The sequence below is a fragment of the Manacus candei genome, unplaced genomic scaffold, assembly GCF_025592945.1.
Source record: "Manacus candei isolate 608988 ecotype Guabito, Panama unplaced genomic scaffold, ASM2559294v1 h1tg000083l, whole genome shotgun sequence".
NCBI lineage: Eukaryota > Metazoa > Chordata > Aves > Passeriformes > Pipridae > Manacus > Manacus candei.
Window position 1 is genome coordinate 2,867,725 of NW_026138131.1, and position 23,604 is coordinate 2,891,328.

General features: G+C 36.8%; 1 protein-coding gene across 5 annotated transcripts in view; it reads left to right on the forward strand.

Moving 5' to 3' along the window:
* The window catches only part of USP9X (ubiquitin specific peptidase 9 X-linked), a 106,707-nt gene that overhangs the window by 73,470 nt on the left and 9,633 nt on the right, over positions 1 to 23,604 (forward strand). For 2 of the 5 annotated variants that reach the window (XM_051811650.1, XM_051811646.1), the window contains 17 exons: positions 3,063 to 3,171; positions 3,292 to 3,324; positions 3,745 to 3,891; positions 4,008 to 4,154; positions 4,930 to 5,152; positions 7,547 to 7,767; positions 8,167 to 8,357; positions 8,802 to 8,975; positions 11,112 to 11,253; positions 11,424 to 12,174; positions 12,677 to 12,800; positions 14,087 to 14,312; positions 15,391 to 15,520; positions 17,333 to 17,518; positions 19,208 to 19,428; positions 20,491 to 20,579; positions 23,028 to 23,184. In XM_051811650.1, coding sequence (XP_051667610.1) covers positions 3,063 to 3,171; positions 3,292 to 3,324; positions 3,745 to 3,891; positions 4,008 to 4,154; positions 4,930 to 5,152; positions 7,547 to 7,767; positions 8,167 to 8,357; positions 8,802 to 8,975; positions 11,112 to 11,253; positions 11,424 to 12,174; positions 12,677 to 12,800; positions 14,087 to 14,312; positions 15,391 to 15,520; positions 17,333 to 17,518; positions 19,208 to 19,428; positions 20,491 to 20,579; positions 23,028 to 23,184 — 3,271 coding nt within the window. The remainder of the gene's footprint in view (positions 1 to 3,062; positions 3,172 to 3,291; positions 3,325 to 3,744; positions 3,892 to 4,007; positions 4,155 to 4,929; positions 5,153 to 7,546; positions 7,768 to 8,166; positions 8,358 to 8,801; positions 8,976 to 11,111; positions 11,254 to 11,423; positions 12,175 to 12,676; positions 12,801 to 14,086; positions 14,313 to 15,390; positions 15,521 to 17,332; positions 17,519 to 19,207; positions 19,429 to 20,490; positions 20,580 to 23,027; positions 23,185 to 23,604) is intronic. The other 3 variants (XM_051811647.1, XM_051811649.1, XM_051811648.1) reach the window with 3 other exon arrangements.

Sequence of the window (23,604 nt, forward strand, 5' to 3'; positions counted from 1 at the left end):
CTGCAGCTGTCTTAATTATTGTTTAGCACTGTAAATCTAATTTGGATACCTGTTCTAAATATCAATCCTATTTTCTTTGTACTCATAAGGAGGATATTGTCAGGCTGGATGGATGGGTGTCTGATAATGTGCTACTGATGGCTTTAGAACAAATTATTTGTGGTGCTCTCAGATGAATGGGGTCAGAATTTCAGCACCCTGTTTTGGAGTTTTGACTTTTCTAGATAAACAGGTTGAAAATTCTTAGATTCAGGAATATTCACCATAACAAAAGGATCATGAGAGTATCTCTTTACAATGAACAATTTGCACACATTGGTGAAACTGTGGAATGTTACCAGAATACCACAAACTTTATTAGTTTGCAGCCTCTGGTGTAGGGTGTTGAATTTTCAGTTTTACTGAACCTTGCTAGTATCACTTATTGTTTGGAAAAATAGTTCATTGTGTCAGTACAAGAAGCTACCACTGAGCTCTTTTCTCTCATATGCTCATAAATGTTGTGATACATATGATAATCTCATTTAGAGTAGTGTATCTCTTCATTATTAAATGATAGAATAGCATAAACATGATAGAAACAGGAGACTGCTTGTGATTGAAGATGGAGAAATTGAACTAAGTTGCTAAAAAGTTCCTCTTCTGAATTAATGCGGAAACAAATTAATGTTTGCAGAGAGAGAAAATTTAGCAAATACCAGACAGAATTCTGAATATCCTTCCATTTTCAACTATTGTTCTCTAATCTCCTAAGCTCAATCAGAGAACAATGTGAGCAAAAATACACATGTGAGAAAATGCACCATAAAAGAGAAGGAAGATGATCAAGTTCAGATCTCACAAATAGGATCTTTCTGGAAAAGATCAGATGGATTGCTTGTTTTTCAGAGATTGAGACTTTTGCTGTTTCCTCAGAGCATAACCATTGAGAAACAGTGCAGCATGTTTGGTGTTAAATACTAGAGCTGTTCTTCCTCTCCAGGGTAATTGATTTTCTAATGGTGTCCCCTGAATGCAAGACTGGCTTAGTCAACAGTGGATTGTTGAACGGTTAGTCCTAAATAATCGTGGAACCCAGAAGTATTCCACTGATCTCTGCAAAGTGCTCAGTGCAAAGTGCTTATTTATTTGTGGCCCAAATAAATAAAAATTCTGTGTGCCAATGTAAAGCCATGCTCCTTAGACCTATTGAAGAGGCTGATTTCTGTTAACTAAGCAGAAGTCTGTGTCCTGGAGCTTTCAGTAGGACAGGATTCAGGTTGCCTGCCTTGAGGAGGGAGGTGCTTGACCTCCAGCTGTTTTACTGGGTGAGTGTGAGTTCATCTTGCAACTTGTGTGCTGTGTGCCAGCTCTGTGCTGTTGTCCTGTGTCTGATATAGCATGGGAGGCCTGTGTTTAGGCAGCAGCTTCCCATTCATGATTCCTTAAGAACTCTTAGATTGTTGTAGCCTCACAAAAATATAATACTTGTGTTCAAATAGTGCATATTCCTCAGAGGTATGTGTTTGCTAGGTCACATTTCTCACTTTAGGAAAATGCCACCTCTATCTATTTCATTCTGCATCTACATGCATGGACCTCAGGACTGTCTGTGTGATGTGTCCAAAGCAGTTGAAGGATTGTATCTTAAAATAAACTTGTGTGAGAAGTTCTATGAAAACGTCAGCTCAGCAGTGGGGTCCCATGAAATGTCGGTTATTGTTCAGAACAAAACAGAGCTCCCCCACCCCATGGTCCTCTGCAGCTCAGAGCAGTGGAGGAGAACTTGTAAAGATCAGAGAAGGGTGACAAGGGAGATCAAAGATCTGAAATTACTTCCATCTGAGGAACAGCTGAATAGCTGGGGGCACTTCATATTGGAGGAGAGATAAATGGTGGGAGGAGAATACCACAGAGACCCTTAAAATCAGAAGTAGCAAAGGGAGAACAAATAGAGAACATTATTTCTTTGTGTAAGACCTTCTTGAGCAAAACATTTAAGCAGTGTAAACCTTCAGTTTGGAAATGGTTTGAGGGGTTCTTTCATGAACTTGTCCAGTGAAGGCTATGAAATACTGCTTTTGGTAGTCTTCCTGAACCACAAACTGTTAGAAGCAGAGAGAAGATTCTGGAGAAGTGTTGCTGCATCTTCATCCTTCTTGTGCACTTTCCTTTGTGGCTGATAGCAGAGACGAGGTGCTCAGCCAGGTGTGTCTTTGCTCTGACCTCAAGGTCATTCTTATGTATCTTTGAAACACAGTTAACCACACATGAAAGAACTCTCCAGGGAAGGGATTCTTTGGTGTGCTTTCCACACTGACCTCCTGGGCAGAAAACAACGACAGCCACACCAGACACTGCAAAATGCAGTTTTTCATATGTTGAGATACTTTCATAAAGTGTGGCATTCATGTGTAGTCTCTTCCCACACAAGCAGAGTTGTTCCTAACAGATTTTACAAGACATAATGCTCAGACAATTGATCTTACAGCTTGAAAGAATAGGATTTGTCTTAAATATGTTTTTTACTGCAGCTTATCCATTCCTGTGATTAGATTAAGTTCTGAGATGGAAAATTTCCTTTAATTAAAACTACTTGAATTTTCAGGAGGGTCATCTTTTTTCTTACTAATGATAAATTTTGATCACTTCAGAGATGCTCAGCAAATGCTGAGGTGCTGTAGTGGTACATAAGAGCAGTTTTACTATGGTAGTTCGGTTTGTCTGTCGGGTACAACTGGTGCTTGATTAGAAAGAAAGAGTTATTTAGTGTTGCAAATTGCTTGTTGTGTTATGCAATATTTGCTGGCATTTGCAAAGGTATAATGGTTGGGTGCTTCCAAGTTTCTTTTACGTTTAAATATTTGATTTGTGGAACAGGTTTTGTAATAGTAATTCACATGTCTGAAATTTCACTTCAAGGAGGAACAATATGATGGGCTGTGAATAATTAAAATATTCCCATTTCTTACATTGTGTTCAGCTTTAGGAAATGACGTTAAGCAGATAAGCACTATTTTTTTTTTTAATGTCCTGTTTGGATAGGGAGATTGAATTTAATGTTTCTATTAAATGCTTTCCAGAACTGTTCGTCAGATGGCACAGGAGCAATTCTTTTTAATGGCTACGAGGTGTTGCATGGGACAGAGACCTCTGCTGTTCTTCATTACCCTGCTGTTTACTGTTCTAGGGGTAAGTTTTTAGAGATAAAGGCTTCAGTACAACGTGAAGTAACAGGAGAAAATATCTGCAAGAAAAGACAAATTGCTATTGGCAGCAGTCACTAAAATAGAGATTCCTTTTGACCCACAGGCAAGCAGCACAGTTGATTTCCATTTGAATCAGGTGAGGGGAAAGGGGACTTTTTTGTATTTTCTGATAAGAACGTGAATAATAAGCTTTAATATCTGCATTTGACCTTTAACGAATGCTGACCTTCAAGTAAAAATCATTAGCAGATTAGAGAGATACCTACAGTCAATGCCTTCTCTTACTGGGCCTGCTGGGGCTTTTCTGTTCCACATGCTTGTGGCCCTCTTGAATTTGATCACTTCACTGTTTGTTTTTTCCCACTCAGGTATAGAAATTGCTACTAAAATAGTCGAGTATTCATTCATTAACAACTAAATACAATTGTAAACTTCTGAAGGGTTAAAAATTACTTCTCTTTCATGTTTACTGCCAGGTTTAGGGAAGATGTGTTGGTGTTGCACTGTAAGTAGAAGAATGTATGAATTCTCTATCATTTGTTTTTGGTTTACATAGAGTACTGCAAGAGAGAGAGCTAAGCATTCTGGAGACTACTTCACTCTCCTAAGACATCTTCTTAACTATGCTTACAACAGTAATATTAATGTACCCAATGCTGAAGTTCTTCTCAATAATGAAATTGACTGGCTTAAGAGGATTAGGGTAAGTCTTAGGATCAGTTTATTCCCAGTAATTAGCTTTTTGCTACTTTGTTGTAAAGTACAGTTTTAAGCTTGGTAAATGTGTTACTTGGAGTATCCTTTCTCTTAAATTGGCAGGATGAAGTAAAAAGAACAGGGGAAACAGGTGTTGAAGAAACTATTTTAGAGGGTCACCTTGGAGTAACAAAAGAGTTGTTAGCATTCCAGACACCTGAGAAGAAATACCATATTGGTTGTGAAAAAGGAGGTGCTAATCTCATTAAAGTAAGTTGAAGTTTTTTGACCAGTGAGGGGTTTTTGTCTTTAGGTGGGGTTTTTTGAGGGGGGAGAGAAAAGGTGTTTGGTTTTTTGTTAGGTCTTTTTTTACCCAAAAGTAAGTAAAAAGGAAGCTTTGCATCTTGTGGTCTGTATCCATAAAAGTGCTTCTGGAATTCAGTGTTTTCTTTAAAAATAATTTTGAAAATTACATGTTTTGTTCATAAACTGTACTTAGCTTTCTCATTCTTACTGTATTCCAGTACTTGACAAACATCACACTAGGATAGTGAGCTGGATACAGGACTGTTTTCCTTTGTTACTCCGTATTGTCTTTTCTGCACATGTTCTTAATTAGTGCTATTAATACTTATAGCAGGTTTGAACAAATGCATCACATCTGAATACCTCTTTAATCAGACTTGTTTTCTTTGTACCTCTGATATTATACAGCAGGAATGTTGGTTTTTTTCAGCAGTAATTGATAGAGAGCTTTTTAGATAATACTGGTTTGGCAAGAGAAATTTTTTACCGATCAAGAATAGTACAAATTTATTTTTAACTTGCAGTGGGGAGGTGAGTTTGCAGGGAACCACTTTAGAATGGAGTTACTCAGTTCTAAATTTAAAAGCTCATTATAGTGTTGGTCTCAATTTTGACTCACTTTTTTTTTAAGTACCCCTTTGGTTCTCAGACGTTCATTTAACGTAATAACTCTTACACTCTTATAAAATTGTGTGCATTTCCGTGGTAACAGGTGATTTATTTTCTTTTTTTTTTTCAGGAGTTGATAGATGATTTCATCTTCCCAGCATCCAATGTTTACCTACAATACATGAGAAATGGAGAATTGCCTGCTGAGCAGGCCATACCAGTCTGTAGTTCACCAGCTACTATTAATGCTGGCTTTGAGCTCCTAGTTGCACTAGCAGTTGGATGTGTGCGAAATCTCAAACAGATAGTAGACACGTTGACTGAAATGTATTACATAGGTACAGCAATCACTAGTATGTAATACTTTTAATTATCTATTTTCTACTTTTTAATATATATATCATGTATAGGTTTTGTTTATTATGCACTGAAGCAAATGCTGAGTGTTTTAGTTTGTGGTTTGTGTCTGCTTTTAATGTTGCAAAATCAGGATGTCAGAATCTAGGAAAGTTTGTCAGTGTAGCCTTTATTGTTCTTCTTTATGCAGTAAATGTACTGACTTGCATTACATAGTTGCATCCAAATTCCAACCCCAGCCACTTACACTGTCTGACCCTTCCTGTCCCAATCTCTGACTACTCCCCTTTGTCCATGCCAGCTCCCAGGAACCTCATTCTCTCTGTATCTTCTACTTCTGTCTCATCGTTTCAGGCTCTACCTAACCAATCCCAGAACCTCATCAGGTATCTTTGGCTCAGCTTTAGTGCCAGTCTCTTGGTTGCTCACCTAATTTGTCATCGTTTTCCACACACAGACACAGGTCCACTGTCCTGTTTCCCTTTTTAGTTCTGAACTCATTCTCTGGTTGTCATAGTCCTTTTTCAAGCATTTGTTCGCTCAGTTTTGGCCTTGTCTCAGCACTGCTCTGCACTGAAGGAGCTTTCTCCTTCTCACTGGAGAAAGATTATAGCAATTGCAGTATGTATAAAAACTTGCCAATATTAGTGCTTCCCCAAATCTTTGTTCGCGAAGCCTAGCCATGATAATGATTAGTGCTTCAAAAGCTAGTAGTCAGATGAAACTTGAGCTAATTTTCACAAAGATGGCAAAAGGCTCATACTTTAACATGGATTTTTGTTGTCAGTAAAAAGTATATAAGACTTTCTTAGAAGTGAACAAAGAGGAGAATATTTTCTCCAGCCCTGAGTGGGATAACGAAACCATTTTGGCTGTAATATTAACAGGGAAAGGGAAAAAAGAAAAAAAACCTCAACACCAACAATAAGTAAAAATCCAAACACCATCAAACCAAGCAAGCCCACACTCATATGGGAGGAAAGGCTGGTAGAGCTGGGGTTGTTCTATCTGGAGAAGAGAAGGCTCCTGAGGTACCTTATTGTGGCCTCCATTACTTAAACATGACTTATAAGAAAGAGAGAGTTTTCTACCAGGGTCTATAGTTACAGGACAAGAGGCAATGATTTTAAACTGAGAGAGAGAGAGTACATTTGTGTTGGACACAAGGAAGAAATTCTTCACTATGAGAGTGCTGAGATGCTGGAGTGGGTTGCCCAGTGAAGTTGTGGATGCCCCATCCCTGAAAGTGTTCAAGGCCGGGTTGGATGGGGCCCTGAGCAACCTGGTCTGGTAGAAGCCCATGACAGGGGTTTGGATCTAAAAGATCTTTAAAAGTCCCTTCCAGCCCAAGCCATTGTGTGATTTAACAGAATGTTTAAACTCAGAGGGTTCAACCAAACTGTGAGCAACTAAAAATAGTGTCCCAAGGAGGGAATTGTCCGTTACCCCTCACAGTGGCAGTGCTACTTGCTCAGGTGGTGCCATCAGTGAGTCATTTGAGATTTTTCAGTCTCTTCCTTTTTAATTCCATCTCAATAAATGAACAGGGCAGCTTTATGGTGTTCCCCTCTGCCTCATCCTTTTTTCTTCACCCTTTTCTATTGGGAAGTAGTGTGTTTCTTGTCACTTCACAATTAGAAGGATTTCATTACATTTCCTTCTACTCCAGTATTTGGTAAGCATGATAGAACACCACATCTCCGTGGTCAGAGAGAGGAGACAACACATGTATGAACTCTGCATGCTGTGTGATTCATATACCAAGTTTGCTTGCAAACATGCATGCTCTCTTATGTCAGAATTTTTTGTGTTAAAACTACAGGGCTACAGGTTAGCTAGGAAATTGTGATCATAAATGTACTCTGAAGAGATGTGATACATATTTTTTCCTCCCGAGTCTTCTCTCTCAGATCCCTCACAAGTCATAAAGATAGCATTTCCTAAAACTGTTTCCCATCCTGGCAATGGAAAGTGAGGCTTAAGTGAAATAATTTTAAATGATTTTAAAAGGATTATAAATTTCTTAAAGGCTTATAAATTGATTATATATTCTAGATTCATTCAACTGAATTCTTCGACTAAGAAGCTTGGTGGTATTGAGGAAAGACTTCTGTTTCATATCTAAATAGACTTGAATTTTTGCCTGGACACCTCTTTAGTTATGCAATAGAAGAAAATTATATAATGTCAAGATTGCAAATAGAATTGTCCTTCATAGAAGTTGTGTTGATTTTAGCAGTTAAGTTTTCTGGTGAAACGTTTGTTTTATTAAACTGCAGTGTGATACAGACTAATAACAATTCTATGCAACTGCCCTTTATGTTGCATTGATATTCTCTTTATTTTATAACAAAATAGTTCCCTTATCATATTCTGCTTTTTTCTTCTAGCTTGTGAAGCTCTTACAGAATGGGAATATCTACCACCTGTTGGGCCTCGACCACCAAAGGGATTTGTAGGGCTAAAAAATGCTGGTGCCACTTGTTACATGAATTCTGTCATTCAGCAGCTGTACATGATTCCAGCCATCAGGAATGGGATTCTTGCCATTGAAGGCACAGGCAGTGATGTAGATGATGACATGTCTGGGGATGAAAAGCAGGACAATGAGGTAAATTTATTTATGTAGAACTGGCTTATCTTTAACTAGTAACTCTTTTTTGATGAAAAGGTTATAGCAAATTTCAGTTGTTAATCAATCACTGATTTCCACTGATAGCAGTGGGGAAAATAGCATAATATTTCTTACTTGACTAGGCTCACTACCAGAGGGGCAGTTCAGAAGATCCAAGCAGCAAGGTTTGCAGAATTCCTCCTCATGGATCTGTACTGGAAAGGAACGTGTCTTATTGCTGCCACCAGAACGTTGTTAATGCATACAAAGACAGTATTTGATTTTTCAGCTGAGAGTATGAAACATCCTAGATTGTCAAATTAAACAAGAGATACAACAAGCTTTGAGCCAGCTACGTATCAGTGTTAATGGCACAAATTTTCTTTTGCTTTTCAGAGCAATGTTGACCCACGAGATGATGTGTTTGGGTACCCACATCAGTATGAAGACAAACCAGCACTGAGTAAAACAGAAGATAGGAAAGAGTACAATATTGGAGTTTTGAGGCATCTCCAAGTAATTTTTGGTCATTTAGCAGCTTCCAGGCTACAGTACTATGTACCAAGAGGGTTTTGGAAACAATTTAGGTAAGTAGAAAATTTAGTATTGATGTTTGTTCACTGCATCAGTAGCAGAAATGGTGGTGATGTAAAGCATATGTGATTTGCAGTGATGTAAGGTATAAATTAGCAGAACTTGTGCAGCACTGTATTTGTTATCCTACCTTCTCACCATTCTGTAAAAGTCTGTTAATAAACCAAAGTTTACATCAGGATGGTTATTTTGAATTTTAGCAGTTCTTGACATTGATATTGAGACTGAATTAAGTGTAAAGTTACACACAAAAGCTTTTTTTTTTACTTACCAGAAAGTATTAGGGACAGAGTAACAGGTGATATACTACATCAAAAACCAATAGTTTCCCTCAGTAAGAAGGGATTAATAGCTTGAATAATTTTTTTTTTTTTAGAAAAGCAGTTGTTGAAGAACAAAACAAAAAATACTTGACAAGATTGTGCTTTCATTTTCAGACTTTGGGGTGAACCTGTAAATCTACGTGAACAACATGATGCTTTAGAATTTTTTAATTCCTTGGTGGACAGTTTAGATGAAGCTTTAAAAGCTTTGGGCCATCCAGCAATGTTAAGTAAAGTTTTAGGAGGGTCCTTTGCTGACCAGAAGATTTGTCAAGGATGCCCACATCGGTAAGTGTTTAAGATTTTTCTCCTTTTTTTACAGGAAAACCACCTATGTTTGTGTTCTTATAAAAGTGATTAGAGTCAAGAGTGGGGTTTTTGTGTGATTTGGGTGTTGGATTTTTTTTTAAAGCTAATAGACTTTTATTTCTTATTTTTTTATAGCCTTAATTTGTGTTCAAGTGCCTTCTTAATTATTATTGCTTCTACCTTGCAGATTGTATGTGAAGCATTGTGTATTGATCAGGGCAGAAAAAGATAATGCTTTTTCATGTTAAAAGTGAAAACAATTTAGGGACCAAATGCAATGTAGAAAATTTTAAGACCTGGCCAACAACTGTCGCTGTCTTCAGTCTTCCATACTGTGTGTTTAGAGCTGACCCAAGTGTGAGTCTTTAGTTCCAATGAGTAAACTCTGTTCATGTTCACAATGTAACCTGTAATTAAGAAGAATGGTGTAGAAGGTTAATCTTTTTCTTAAGGCTTCTGCTGTATTTGTATTTAACTTTAAATGTGAATACTGAATTTCAGCTTCATACAGGATATGTAAAAACACACTCATACCAAATCCAACTGCAAGTCTGTAGCTCACTGGTGATGGTGATTAGTGAAGGAATAGAAGCAGACATTGTAAAGTTGTAATTCCCTAGACTTTTTCACCTATCCCTATATATCCCATCATATATCCCTTTTCAGGTGGATGATTAAAATTGCATGTAAGACTCAGGATGACCTAATGGTGAACTTGTTCTTTTTCAGCAGTTGCTTTTATATTATTGTGTTTGATTTTATTTCACTATCAGTTGGCCTCTTTACTGTTCAGCTCATGTGTGGTTCTTAAAAAATATAGATCTCTGCACATTGCTGTTGCAAATCCTCTTTATTGTGAAAGTTTGCTATTTACTAGAGCCTTCAGTTAGCAATTAAAATACAGGGGAAAATGATACAAATGGATTATACTGTGGTAATCTTTCAGCTTCGGTTGAGCTCATGTGTGAATTAGAAGAATTTATAAGTGGCACGTCTTCAGTTTCATGGGTTAAAATGTGTGACTAGAATTAAGTTGAAAATATTGCAAGATAAATGAAAGCACTGATTTTACTTCATATGCAGTGGGTAATTAAATGGCAAATACAGATCTGAAGCAACAAGAGTTACCAATCATTCCTGTTATTATGTACTATCCTAAAGTATTGCCTATCTTTTTAGAACTCTACTGGATTTGCATGATTGTACTTACTAATAAAAATGTTACCCTGCTTGTAGTTTAGGGAGGAGAAAACTGATGATAACTAAACTGTGGATTTGGGTATGACAAATTAACAGCATTTCTGTATTTTGTAAGTTATTTAATAGGTGAATGCATATTACTGTTAGTGGAAGTGTTTCTAAATATTTATTTATTCATCCTTGAATGCTTGATTGCATGTCAGAGGAACAAGCCCTTCAGGATTATGTTGGAATTGATGCCACTTTTTTAATTTATTCATCACTTCTTTATCTTTAAAAACAAAAACATATTTCCAAGATGTATCAACTGGTTGTCTCTCAAGCATTGCTGATTCATTGCTAGACATTTGTTTGAAGGTTATATTAGAACACAGTACGTCAAAGGCAGTCATAAATATGCAAAATGATTTTATGAAGACAGCTATTCATTTTTTTTTTCAGATAGAAAATACAAAGGCTTTTTGTTTGTTTCTTTGCTTAATTGGAATCTGTTTTGAACTGTTGTCATTAGATGTGATACAGTATTTGTGTTTATCAGTCTAATTCCTGACTGTAAAGATTAGCAATGGAAAAGTGCTCTGCTCTGCTCTCTGTGCTTTCCTACTTGCTTGGTTTGCCAAGAGTCTGTCACGCTACTTTAGCTGCTTTAAAAATGTGATGTGCTAAAAAAATCAACTTCCATGATCTTTTCAGTGAACTTGAGACATACAAGTCATTTTTATGATCTTCATAAAGTAACTATAGTTAGTGCAGATGAAAAAAATACAGTGTGCACATATTGTAATGTAATTGTAGGAAGAATGAAATAAAAAAGAGTTCAATTCCTTTTTTACTGCTTTCACACTGTAGCACATGTAAAACATGAAAATAGAACATATTTCTATCTTTCTCATGCATTTGCCTGTTCATTGGTAGGTATGAATGTGAGGAATCCTTCACAACTCTGAATGTAGATATAAGAAATCACCAAAACCTTCTTGATTCTTTGGAACAGTACGTCAAAGGAGATTTATTGGAAGGTGCAAATGCGTATCATTGTGAAAAATGCAACAAAAAGGTAATGATTCCTTATGTTTTGAATTTGTGTACAACTGTGATGTTACAGCTGTACTAAGTTCAGTCTTAGTTCGTGTTCAGGGGGAAAAAGTCACCCTTTGATTACTGAATTTGGTATTTGGTGATAGTATATGAATGGAAACTTAAAGAGCTGCTCGTGTCCTTTTTTAGGTTGATACAGTGAAACGCTTGTTGATTAAGAAGTTGCCTCCAGTTCTTGCCATCCAGTTGAAACGATTTGATTATGACTGGGAAAGGGAATGTGCAATCAAATTCAATGATTATTTTGAATTTCCACGAGAACTGGACATGGAGCCTTACACGGTGGCAGGTGTAGCAAAATTGGAAGGGGATGACGTGAATCCTGAAAATCAGATAATACAAAATGAACAGTCGGAAAACGAACACTCTGGGAGCACAAAATACAGGCTTGTGGGTGTGCTTGTGCACAGCGGCCAGGCCAGCGGCGGACATTACTACTCCTACATCATCCAGAGGAATGGTGGAGACGGTGAGAAGAACCGGTGGTATAAATTTGATGACGGAGATGTGACAGAGTGTAAAATGGATGACGATGAAGAAATGAAAAATCAGTGTTTTGGTGGAGAATACATGGGAGAAGTGTTTGATCACATGATGAAGCGCATGTCCTACAGACGCCAGAAGAGGTGGTGGAACGCTTACATTCTTTTTTATGAACGTATGGACACAATAGACAAAGACAATGAACTAATAAAATATATTTCAGAAATAGCTATCACCACTAAACCCCATCAGATTAAAATGCCATCAGCCATCGAGCGAAGTGTGAGGAAGCAGAACGTGCAGTTCATGCACAATCGGATGCAGTACAGCCTGGAATATTTCCAGTTCATAAAGAAGTTGCTTACTTGTAATAGTGTCTACCTAAATCCTCCTCCAGGTTAGTATGTTACTGTGATAATTATGGATTAACTTCTTGCAAGAAGAGTTTTGATTCGTGTGGTCAATATTTTGTCAAGCCAATGAAAATTTTGTGTGTTCTGCTGTGAATACTCTGTCCTCCTGGACTTCTGCAGTTAAACATCCACTGTTGAGTTGTTCATAAGGGATAAGTTGCCAGAATATTTAGGAAAAAATACTTTGATAAGCTGTCAGCTGTTACTCAGCTTATGTACTAAGTCAAGTTAAACTACTGAAGTTTGGGGGCTGTTCTGCTGAAAACAGTTCTCAAGGTGAGATGCTGAATTTCTAGAATCAGAGATATGTTAACATCCAGGTACCTGTCTTAAAGCTTACATTTTCAAATGATGCCTTATAGAAGATAGAGGCTGTTTTGATCAAGTTTCTTGTTAAAATTGGAACACCATGTTAGACAAAATCAGTTACATTATTATAAGTTGCTTTTATTTTGTCTACATGTGAGTATTTTGATTTTTCTTTAGGACAAGATCATCTGTTGCCTGAAGCAGAAGAAATAACTATGATTAGTATTCAGCTTGCTGCTAGATTTCTCTTCACCACAGGATTTCATACAAAGAAAATAGTCCGTGGCCCTGCTAGTGATTGGTATCTTGTCTTTTAACAACACTTACAATTTTGGAAGTTTGATATCTGTTAAAAGATCTCTTTTAGATACTTATGATAGTAAAAAGTGTATGTGGTCTGTCTTCTTTTCTCCTCTTCACAAAATGTGTGGTGAAGGTGCACATGAAAAGGGGGGAAAATTTAAACAGAAAATACTGGGAAGAAACTGAACCTTAAAATAAACTTCCTGAGGTGACCATCTTCAAAATTCATTTTCAGACACAGCTTAAATCTACCTTTTGTATGTCTTGTAAAACAAATAAAGGACTAGAAGCTATCGGTAGCACAAAACTAACAGGTTATGTTTTCTGACAAATTCAGAATGGTTTATTCATTGTTTGAGTAGTTTTGAACAAAGCTGGTTTGAATCTATTGTTGCAGCTTATATTTGTATTGTTTGTGTAATGTGTATAGTCTCTGAGACCCTGTTAGCAGAGAACTTTGTGTACATTGCTACAGGGCCTGTAATTCAAAGCCATAGTACAACAAACAAGACAAATTATACTCACTGCACCACAACATATTAGTCTTTAAGTTCAGTTATTTTGTGCTAGAGGGAGAAGTGTGGGTTACTACTGGTCAAACTGAAGAGAAAATCTGGTATTCATGGTGAGCAGTAGTTTACCAGCTGCTAGTAAGTAGTTTTGTAATACAGGGCAAATACATATCTCCAATAGCAGATTCCAGAGTAGCTGAGTTACTCCAGTTATTTTAAGACATCAGGAAGAGTTCAAATACTACTGCAGGAAGGAGGACAGATTCATGCAAGGCCCTGTCTGAAACAGATACTTTACTCTTTGGGTATTGGTTTTTTTGGCTTGTGTGTTTTTTAGATCTGTAAATGAGAGTGTGAATTCCTGTTAGGTTGCATATTTAGTTACCTGTCTCATACCCAGCTCATAAAATCCACCTTGTTTTCTCTGCTGCTCACCCTCTACCCCAGTTCTAGTACAGAGGGAAGAGTGGCTGCCAAAATAGGACCTCCTTTGAGCAGTAAGGAGTTTGGGGGTTCTTTAGTTAGTTCTTATAGATAACAGAAGTAAAATGCTTCAGTTAAATGTTAGGTTTTAATTGAGTGTACCTTTAATTTGTGATTGCACATAACAGAACATCACTCTAGAAAGTACAGTTTATGTAATTGGAAGCATTAATGTTTGGGAATCACCTTTAACATGTGATTTCTTGAAATTCTGCAAAAGAACACATCTGCCAAATTCATTAATATCTACATGTGGTCATAATCTCAGTTGTGCCATTTTCTGTTTCAGGTATGATGCACTGTGCATCCTCCTTCGTCACAGCAAGAATGTACGCTTTTGGTTTGCACACAATGTCCTTTTTAATGTTTCAAACCGCTTCTCTGAGTACCTTCTGGAATGCCCTAGTGCAGAAGTGAGGGGTGCATTTGCAAAACTTATAGTATTTATTGCACATTTTTCATTGCAAGACGGACCATGTCCATCACCTTTTGCCTCTCCTGGACCTTCCAGTCAGGTATTTAATCTTCAAACAAAAAGGTTTTTCAACTTATTCTTACTTCTTCATTTATAAGCATTTAATGCTAAATAAATTCTGGAGTAGATGCATCAGTGTTGACTGGAAATCTCTGCAGGCCATTTTGCACTACAGCATGATGTAACTCCACGAGTTTGTGAGAGAGATGCTGTCAGAGGGGTTCAGTTCCCCCTCATTTGTAAATCTCTGTGAAGACTCAGCAGTGAGAACTTCGAGTTGCAAGTGTGAAATAGTGGCTTTTTTACTAAAGTAATGTGTAGAGAAGTGAACCCTTGCTTTGCATTTAGAATTTTAAACAAGTAAATAAGCCCCACAAAAAAGCAAACAAAAATAATATAACTGAAAACCTGCAGGAGTTCCCTAAGTTTTCATCCTGTATCCTGCAACAGTTAAAATTGTAACTTTGAGGAGGAGTAGGCAATGAGTTGCCTAGTTTTATACACCTAGAACTGACAAACAAAAAAAAAACCTATAACTTAATGTAATACTTGTCATAACAATGTTTTTATTTGGACTCTATTAAAATTTAGAAGATGAACCTTTTTGAGCCTTTTCTCAATCATGTTTTTACTGTCTACAGCAAGATACTTCTGATTTGTACACTTCCACTTACCTTCTCAGAATGTTATCACTGCTATATCCAGCTAAAGAATTTGTTTTAAGTTAAAGTTACATAGGTTTTAGCAGTGTTGTGTTTCATGAAGTATTAGAGATACACCTGTAGGGGTGATTTGGTTGTCTGAGTGTGTGAAGTTGACAGTGGAACTGCACGTGTGTTTCTTATTTCAGCCTATCTGCTGTTGGAGAAAAAACTCAGCTAAAAGCTTCTCTACTTGCATAATTTCCTGGACTTAACATGGTACTGAGTGATGGGAGTCTTGTTCCCTGTATGTCTGTTTGTCTTGTGTGAGGTACAGAAGATTAACCAACTGCTGGTATTTTGGAGCTTGTCTGGATCCCATACCTTTAAACCAGTTCTGTTTTCTGTCGTAGTAGAAAGTATAAACTAAATAAAGATATGTTCAACCACTGACATTAAAACTTTTTCTTTCAATAGGCTTATGATAACTTAAGTTTAAGTGATCATTTACTGAGAGCGGTACTAAATCTGCTAAGAAGGGAAGTATCTGAACACGGGCGCCACTTGCAGCAGTATTTCAACCTGTTTGTGATGTATGCCAATCTAGGTAAGGACACTGCACACACTTTTTCTCATGGCACTGTAATAAACTGGTTTTTGATTAATGGTCATTTACAGAGGTGTAACAGCAGGAGAATCCAGTTTTCCATCTTCAAGTAGATTGTTATCATTATATGTCGTATAAATGCTCCCTAGAGCGTCTGTCTTCCTCCAGTTTGGAGCTTGGGGCTTTAGTCTTCCTACCATCCTTGGAAGATAAACATGGGAAGGTGGGAGCAATAAGACTGTGTCCTTCTGAGAGAGGGTGGGGTTAGGTAACATTTTAAAAAGTCCTTGACCATTGCTGTTTATCAGCTCCTGCAGGAAGTTATAAATGTTGGATTACTTTGTGGCTAAAGTGTTAATCAAGTGTATCAATCCAAAGGTAGCTATGTCAGAGTTCCCACATGGGATTGTCACACGCAGACACAAGAGTTCTGGAAGCTCTTCCAAGTAGGTAGACACTTTAAAAGGAATTTAATTTCCTATCTGTAAAATTAATCTGGACAATTGTGTTAATCTAATTACACCTGTAACATCTGTTGCTTTCATATACTTTGTCTACCAAAGCATTCTCTGTCAGGCAGGTTCCACCATGACCCCCAGAGTGGACTTAAAGTCAATACAGAGAAGAAAGATGCAATTCTTCTGCTCTGCCTTCTCTTTTCTTCTTTACTAGCTTTTCATAGTCAGTCAGTACAGTTGAGGTCTCCAAGCAGGAGAGCATTCAGAACCCAGGGAAAATACAATTTTATTTGTGAGTCTGATAATTTTCACAATCTACCTGCAAAGATAAACCTGGAAATACAGTGCTAAGCAGTTGTGCTTGTCTTACTACTGTTACCTGAAGGCTTCTGTATTGATGTAGACCTCATTCATTAAAAGCCACAATAACATCTTTCCTGCAGCATCCCAAGTTCTCTGTAAAAGATTAAATTGTCTGACATTTTTAGAAGTCAAATAATATATTACATTACATTATATTATATTACAATATCAAAGCGAGAGCTCAGTTCTACAAAAGATGTAACTACAAAACTATCTAGCATAATCAAAAAAATACCATAAATAAAAGCTCTTAGATTCCTCCTTCTTATCAGAAAGATAGAAGGGAAGGTCTAGTTATATTTTAGAATAAGAAAAAGCTTGGAAAGGTATGGAAAATTGTGACTTTTAACCAAAATAAGAAACACAATATAGGATCAGAAGGGACATAGGGAATTTCCTGGTAAGTACTTGTGTAGTATGTGCAAGGTATTCATGCAGTTAAACTAGGTTTATGTTTGGATTTTTCTGGTGGGCTTGGATTTTGGTTAATTTTGGAGGTTTTCTCATTGGTTTTGCTTATTTACACTTATTGCAGCGTATGGCAAGTTACAAACTTCGAACATTTCTAATTGATCTGTCGAGGACATGATGGGAAAATAACATAACATACAATGGGGGGGATGTTTATCCTATCCTGGCCCTCAAAATAAAAGGATGAATTCATTGTCCAAAAGAGTTCTCTGAGGTTTTGCTCTTAACACAGATGCTACTAGTGAGTTACTTAAGTGCTAATGAGCACTGTGAAGAAATTATAGTAATTTACAACTCTGCTTCAATGTGATTTTTCAGCTGAACGTAATTTTCGTGTGCATCTTTATTGATTTAATTATTTTTTTCCTCAGGAAGCATAAGTGATGGTTTAATAAAACCCATGAAGTGAAAAGTTGCGAGTCGTGTAAACACTGGTTCTTTTTGTTTTAAAAAAATTCTAAAAATCAGGTATTGTCAGTGCCAGAAACAAGGTATTTTTCTTTCTCCCTGCCCCGTAAAGGTGTAGCAGAGAAGACACAACTTCTGAAACTAAATGTTCCTGCAACCTTCATGCTTGTGGCTCTGGATGAAGGTCCAGGCCCTCCAATTAAATACCAGTATGCTGAACTGGGGAAGCTGTACACAGTCGTGTCACAACTGATCCGTTGCTGCAACGTGTCATCGAGGATGCAGTCTTCTATCAATGGTACAGTGGATTTTAAGTTTTCCTTAGATTAACTGACTGGATCAGTAAATGTCTTTTTGTGCATAGTTAGCTATTATTTGTAAAGTGGATTAGCTGGAAAAACGTTTTCCTTTTGTGTTTTAGCAACTCCTTTCATTTAAAGGCAGAAATTTGTTTCTCATAAGCAAAACTGATTTGCTGTACTAAAAAGCCCAGGACAGAAATCTGTTCTGTATTTTATGCTGCATGGTTTATTCCTTAAAGATACAGGAAAATAACTGATTCATAAAGCAGGAGGTTGTTGATTACAAAATAATAATGGTTTTAGAATAGTTTAAGCACATTGTAAAGAGTTGCATAAAGATACTTTTATTGCAAGTAGGCAATGAAAAATAGATTATAAAAGTAATCTGTACAGGAAAACCACCATAGCAGGCTCTGAGATAGCTAATAATGCTTATCATGAAGAGATGTTGCAATGTTGTGGGTAGCTCTTGAATATGATTTGGTGCTTGTTCACACTCAAGACGACAAATGGAAGTCAGCACTTTAATTTATGAAAGATAAAGAATCAGCTAGAAATTGATTAACCACAGTGTAAATCATTAATATCTCCAGTGGCTGAATAGAGTGCAGTTATTTTTGAGAAATGGTGACAGAATATTGGGCCATGTGGACTTTATAGCCTGTATATGTACATGTTCTGTTAAGCATATTTTAGAAAACCTAATTAGGAATCTGTAGAGAAGCTATTTAATGGCAAACTCATTACAGCTTGATGTGTCAGGCTATAAAGTCAATAGGCTAGAATGTGCTGTAGTGAGATTAATGAACTGAAAATTTTACTGTGCTATAATAAGCTTCAGAATCATTTGGCAGTTTTGATTGGGTTTGTTTCCAGAGCACTATATGAAGCTTACACTGAAAAGATATTCTACCTATGAAAAATAATTGTATATTCACTGTATTCATGACATTGTAGTGAAAAAATTTACTTTGTCTGAACATCATTCTGGCTACTAATTATGATTACCGTTTGCAGAATAAAGTTATTTTTTGCTTCAGCATATTAAGGTAGAGAAGTTCTCCCTTGGACTGTGGGCATCTTCAAACAATAATCAAAACACTGCGAAATTCAGAAACATCAGGAGCAAATCAACAGTCTTTCCTTACACAAAACAAAGCTTACTAAATAAGATGCATTAATTTGTATTCTTTCGAAAGTGTATTACTTCTGTACACTCCAGAGATTCAGATGGGACTGTTCTGACATAGATATTCCTCTGAACAGTTTTACATTGTCTTATGGAGTAAATAGATGTTGTGTCCTTAAAGTATGACAGGTTTGGGCTGTGTTACACAAGCACTGAAGCAGATAAATTCAGGAGATAAGAGGATTTCACTGAGGAAAACTAATGATTTTTCTTCTGGCATATGAACATGTCTCCAGCTGTTCTGCTTTGATTGTCACTGCATAATCTTATCAAAGAGGAAGAAGTAGCTCTCTCAGGCAGCAAGTGTCAAGCTTCACAATCATGAAAATTAGTTATTTCATATGATATTTTTTTCAAAGAAAATCATCTGTGAAGGGAGGATTTGTGCTTTTTCTCCATCTATTGTTTTTGATGAGTTACACCAATTTATATTTTGGAGTGACTACACTTGAGAGTACTTCAGTACCTTTTAATCTGTAATAACTGTTTGTTCTAGGTAATCCCCCACTTGCCAACCCTTATGGTGATCCTAATTTATCTCAGCCTATAATGGCACTTCAGCAGAACGTAGCAGACATTCTGTTTGTGAGAACTAGTTATGTGAAGAAAATTATTGAAGATTGCAGCAACTCTGAAGAGACCATCAAGTTGCTTCGTTTCTGCTGTTGGGAGAACCCTCAGTTCTCTTCCACAGTCCTCAGTGAACTACTTTGGCAGGTAAAAATAAAAAGCCAGGAGAAAGATGGGAATATAAATGTGTATGATATAAGATTCTGTACTTAGATGTGAGTGTTGTATTGAATACTGAACGGGTGCTTGATAAATAAATGTTCCTTAAGATGGCATCCTCTGACAGTATTTACAGTCTTAGGTCTGTACATCATGTTGAAGTACTAAGAGAAGTCCTTTTGTGAGTTTAGGAAAGCAATCAACCTTTAATGAGTCAGGAATGCTGTGTTAAGGATGGAAAGTAGAACGTGGTGGTCTTTATGTATTCCAAGAGTATCACCTAAAGACTTTCTGTCATTATACATAAAAGAACTTCTTAAATTACTTGGAGAGCTAGACTAATTTTTTAAGATCTCCCTTGTATTCATTTCAAGTATGTTCTTAAGGTTCTCTTTTACAATTTTGCAGAACATACTTGGCTTCAACCTCAGCAAAGAAATATAACACAGCAAGGTCTGTGTTATATTTCCTTTCTAATCTCTGTGAGGTCAGTCACACTTTTCCACTCCCAATAAAATTTTTGACTTCTATTAGGACATCTTTCTATTCACCCCTTTTTTTTTTCATGTAAACATCACATTTCAATATGTCTTTTTTTTTTGGCACTTGAAAGAATCATAATAAAAATCACTTTACTGATATTTTGCTAGCCATATATTTTACATTTTAGGATAACCTTTGAAGATAACCTTTGAATACATTGCCTAAAAGTAGCAATACCAGTGCAAAATGCCATTTTGCAATTTTGCTTTTCTGAAGGTATTTTTAAAGGTAGTTTCTTCAGCATCTCATGCTTGGGGCACCAGATCAATTGTATAAGGAAGTCATGAGGAAACATTTTGTCCTTTACATAACTTAATATATTTACAGACAAAACAAATATTGAACAAAACCACAACCCCCCAAATTCCCGCCACAATCAGCACTTTTTAGAAAAAGTCTTGTATCTTGAATTAATCTTCGTATTAATTTTATTCTTGTACTGCACCATGTACACTGCAGTGCTTCAAGAAATGCTTTCTTATGTTCTCTGCATTTTCCCTTTTTAAGGTTGCATATTCATATACATATGAGCTTCGACCTTATTTGGATCTGCTTCTGCAAATCCTGTTAATTGAGGACTCTTGGCAAACTCACAGGTCAGTATTTACCTGTCTTTTTATAATTCAGTATTGTTTTGTACAGATTGTTTTTCCAGTGGTTCTGTTACTAATCCTTTAAGAGGTTTGTTTTAAATAAATCCTAAATCAAAACACACAAATGAAGCATTTTTTCTTGTTTTTCTCACAAATTTTGAGATAAGTACTATTTTTCACCTTGACCTTCCTTACTATTGAGACATTTGCTGCGCAGTCCTATAAAGCCAAGATTTTTCATATAGAAAAGAATGTGCAGTTTAGGCTAAACTTATTGGTGCCTAGATTGATTCTTGGAAACAATCCCAGCCTGGTCTTGCTAAGGAGCACATCAGTTGCAAGAGTGATGCCAGGGGATGTATAAAGTGTGAACGTGGGACCAGAGCATTCCTACATAAGTCTTCTCTGTGTGGTCACATTTCAAGAGAATTTTAACTTCAACATATTATATATTAATCCAATTTGAAACCTAGTTTTTATGTGTCTACAGAATAAAGCTTTTCAAAATTGAGATTAAAAAAATGTAATTATTGTAAATACTGGCTATTTGTGATAACAGTCCATTTTTCAAAAGTTTTACATAAAAGACATAGGTGAGATAACACAAAATAAATGTCATCAACATGCTACCTGTCAGTATTTCAGAGTGTCACTGTTTCATAATAAGTGGTTATAGGTAGTATTGGATTTACTAAATAATTTCCAACTGTGTCTCATAGGACATTTAAAATACTTGAAGTAAGAGCACACTTGCTGTGTGCAGTGAAGGTATGGAAGTGGACTCCTGTCCTTAACCTGTGGAATTAGACTGCTCCTTTAGGATGTTATCAGTTGCCTGGCCTTAGTTTAGAAGGGAGTCAGGGAGGGTGGTGGTTTGGCTTAACCACACTCCAGAACGTGACAACTGAGTTGTAGGAATTTCTTCTTTTTCTTTAGAGGAATTACAGTTTAGGAAAGTGACAGAAATACCCTTTACACACAGGCTTTCCAGTTTTGCATGTATATGTGTATGTAATGCACATATCATGCAGTTTGCTTATATTTTCTTCTTGATAAACAAATATTTCCATAGGATGTGTCTTAAGTCCACAGAATGCTGGAGGATGGACGTACTTAAGTGGATATGAAGTAAAATAGTATATTTTTAGGGTTGAACTGCAGGTGAGAAATCAGTAAATGGTTGTTGTGGATAATGCTACATTTAAAGTAACAGGGTGTGAAGGGTGTTGAATGTTATAGTGTGGCTTCCCTGGAAAAGTACATCACTCCATGTTCAAGACTACAGTCTGAGGAGTAGCACTGTTGTATGGAATTGTGTTAGGCTTCAGCAGAGGAGTATTAAATGGCCACCTGCAGTCATCCCCTGACTGAAATACTGGTTTGGTGCTGTTCTTGGTTTTGCTGTGATAATCAGAGAGTTTAAATGATCTTTGTCTTCTCTTTAAAAAGAACAAACAAAAAACAAGCCACCACCAAACAAACAGCAAAACTGTCCATGGTAAATGGGGTCTTGTAACTCCTGGAAAACAAACATCATCTGACCTCAGGCAGTGTGTGTGTCCCTCAGTGCTCCACCTCTTCTGGCACTGCCAGGTCACTGCTGCCGTTCCTTGGCATCAGACCCACTCTCTTAAATTTTTCTTGATTTGACAAGTTCAGGTGCTTAGTTTGGGATAATAATGTTCCAAGTGCCGTTAAGTTAAAATAGCTGAAGTAGAGCTCGTCATGGCTTTTGGATGGAGCCTGGGCTCATGGCTGCCTGCAGTCTATTCACTGCCTGTGCCAGGGCTGTGAGGAAAGAGGGCAGTTGCTTTTCCTACCATGAACGTAGCTCTTTGAGACTTCTTTTTCAGAGCCAAAAATATGTCAGTTCTCAGTTTTTGCACAGTTTCAGGGTGGCAGTTAATTTCCCTACCCCCTGTTTGAGAGCAGAAGGCAGAGAAACTGGGCTTAGTTCCAGGGAATGCCCCAGTCCCTTTTTCCCAGGGACAAATATGTACCAGTTCCTCTTCAGAGGAACTGCATGTAAAAGAGTGCATCTTTGAGAAGCATAACTAAGTGTAAGTAACCATTCTGTTGAGGATTTAACTGTTCCAGTTTTGTAAGGACTGTAAGGGTTAAACAGGACTGTTTTGCAAATGCAGTATACTTTTAAAATAAGTAGTAAAAATTAACCAGTTACAGTTGATTACTATGATTAGAATTAATCATACTTACATTTTTATATATATCTTGTTCTGTTAGTTTAAATACTACCAAACATGCTAAAAATGTTACATATATGATATGTCAAGTTTGTCTTCTGATTTTAAAAAAACCTCTTGACTAACACCAGAAGTCAGAACACAAGCTGCCCCTTTTATAATTACAATATAAGTGGAGCCTTAATTCAAACACTGAAACTCTTTAACACTTGAAGTGTTGTTGTTGTTTTGGTTTGATTTTTTGTAGGATTCACAATGCACTTAAGGGAATCCCAGATGACAGGGATGGACTATTTGACACCATTCAGCGCTCGAAGAATCATTATCAGAAAAGAGCTTACCAGTGTATAAAGTGCATGGTAGCTCTCTTCAGCAACTGTCCTGTAGCTTACCAGATCCTTCAGGTGATACCTTTCATTCTGTTTCTTGCTGCTTTTTCCTAGTGCTGTGGGTTTTAAAATTAAAAAAATTTAACAATTAAAAAAACAAACCCCACCATTATTCGTTTTTTATCACTTTGATGAAATTGCAACTTTGAAGTACAACTCATTTGAACCTTCCTGTATTAGAAAGTCAGTATATGGGGTTGAAAGCAATTTGTTTAAATTCACACTCATGATTCTGTGATGCAGCTGCAAATCCACAGACTTCATTTCAAATTTGAAGTTTTCTTTGTGCAGTATAGGATATCTGGGGACTCTTTCAAAACAGCAGCAGATGGGTTGGTGGCCTGTTCTCTAATAGCTGATGTATAAGAAAGGAAAATTATTTCTCTTTTCAAGATTAAAGGAAATAATTTTGAATTGTTTCTTTTCCATCTGCAG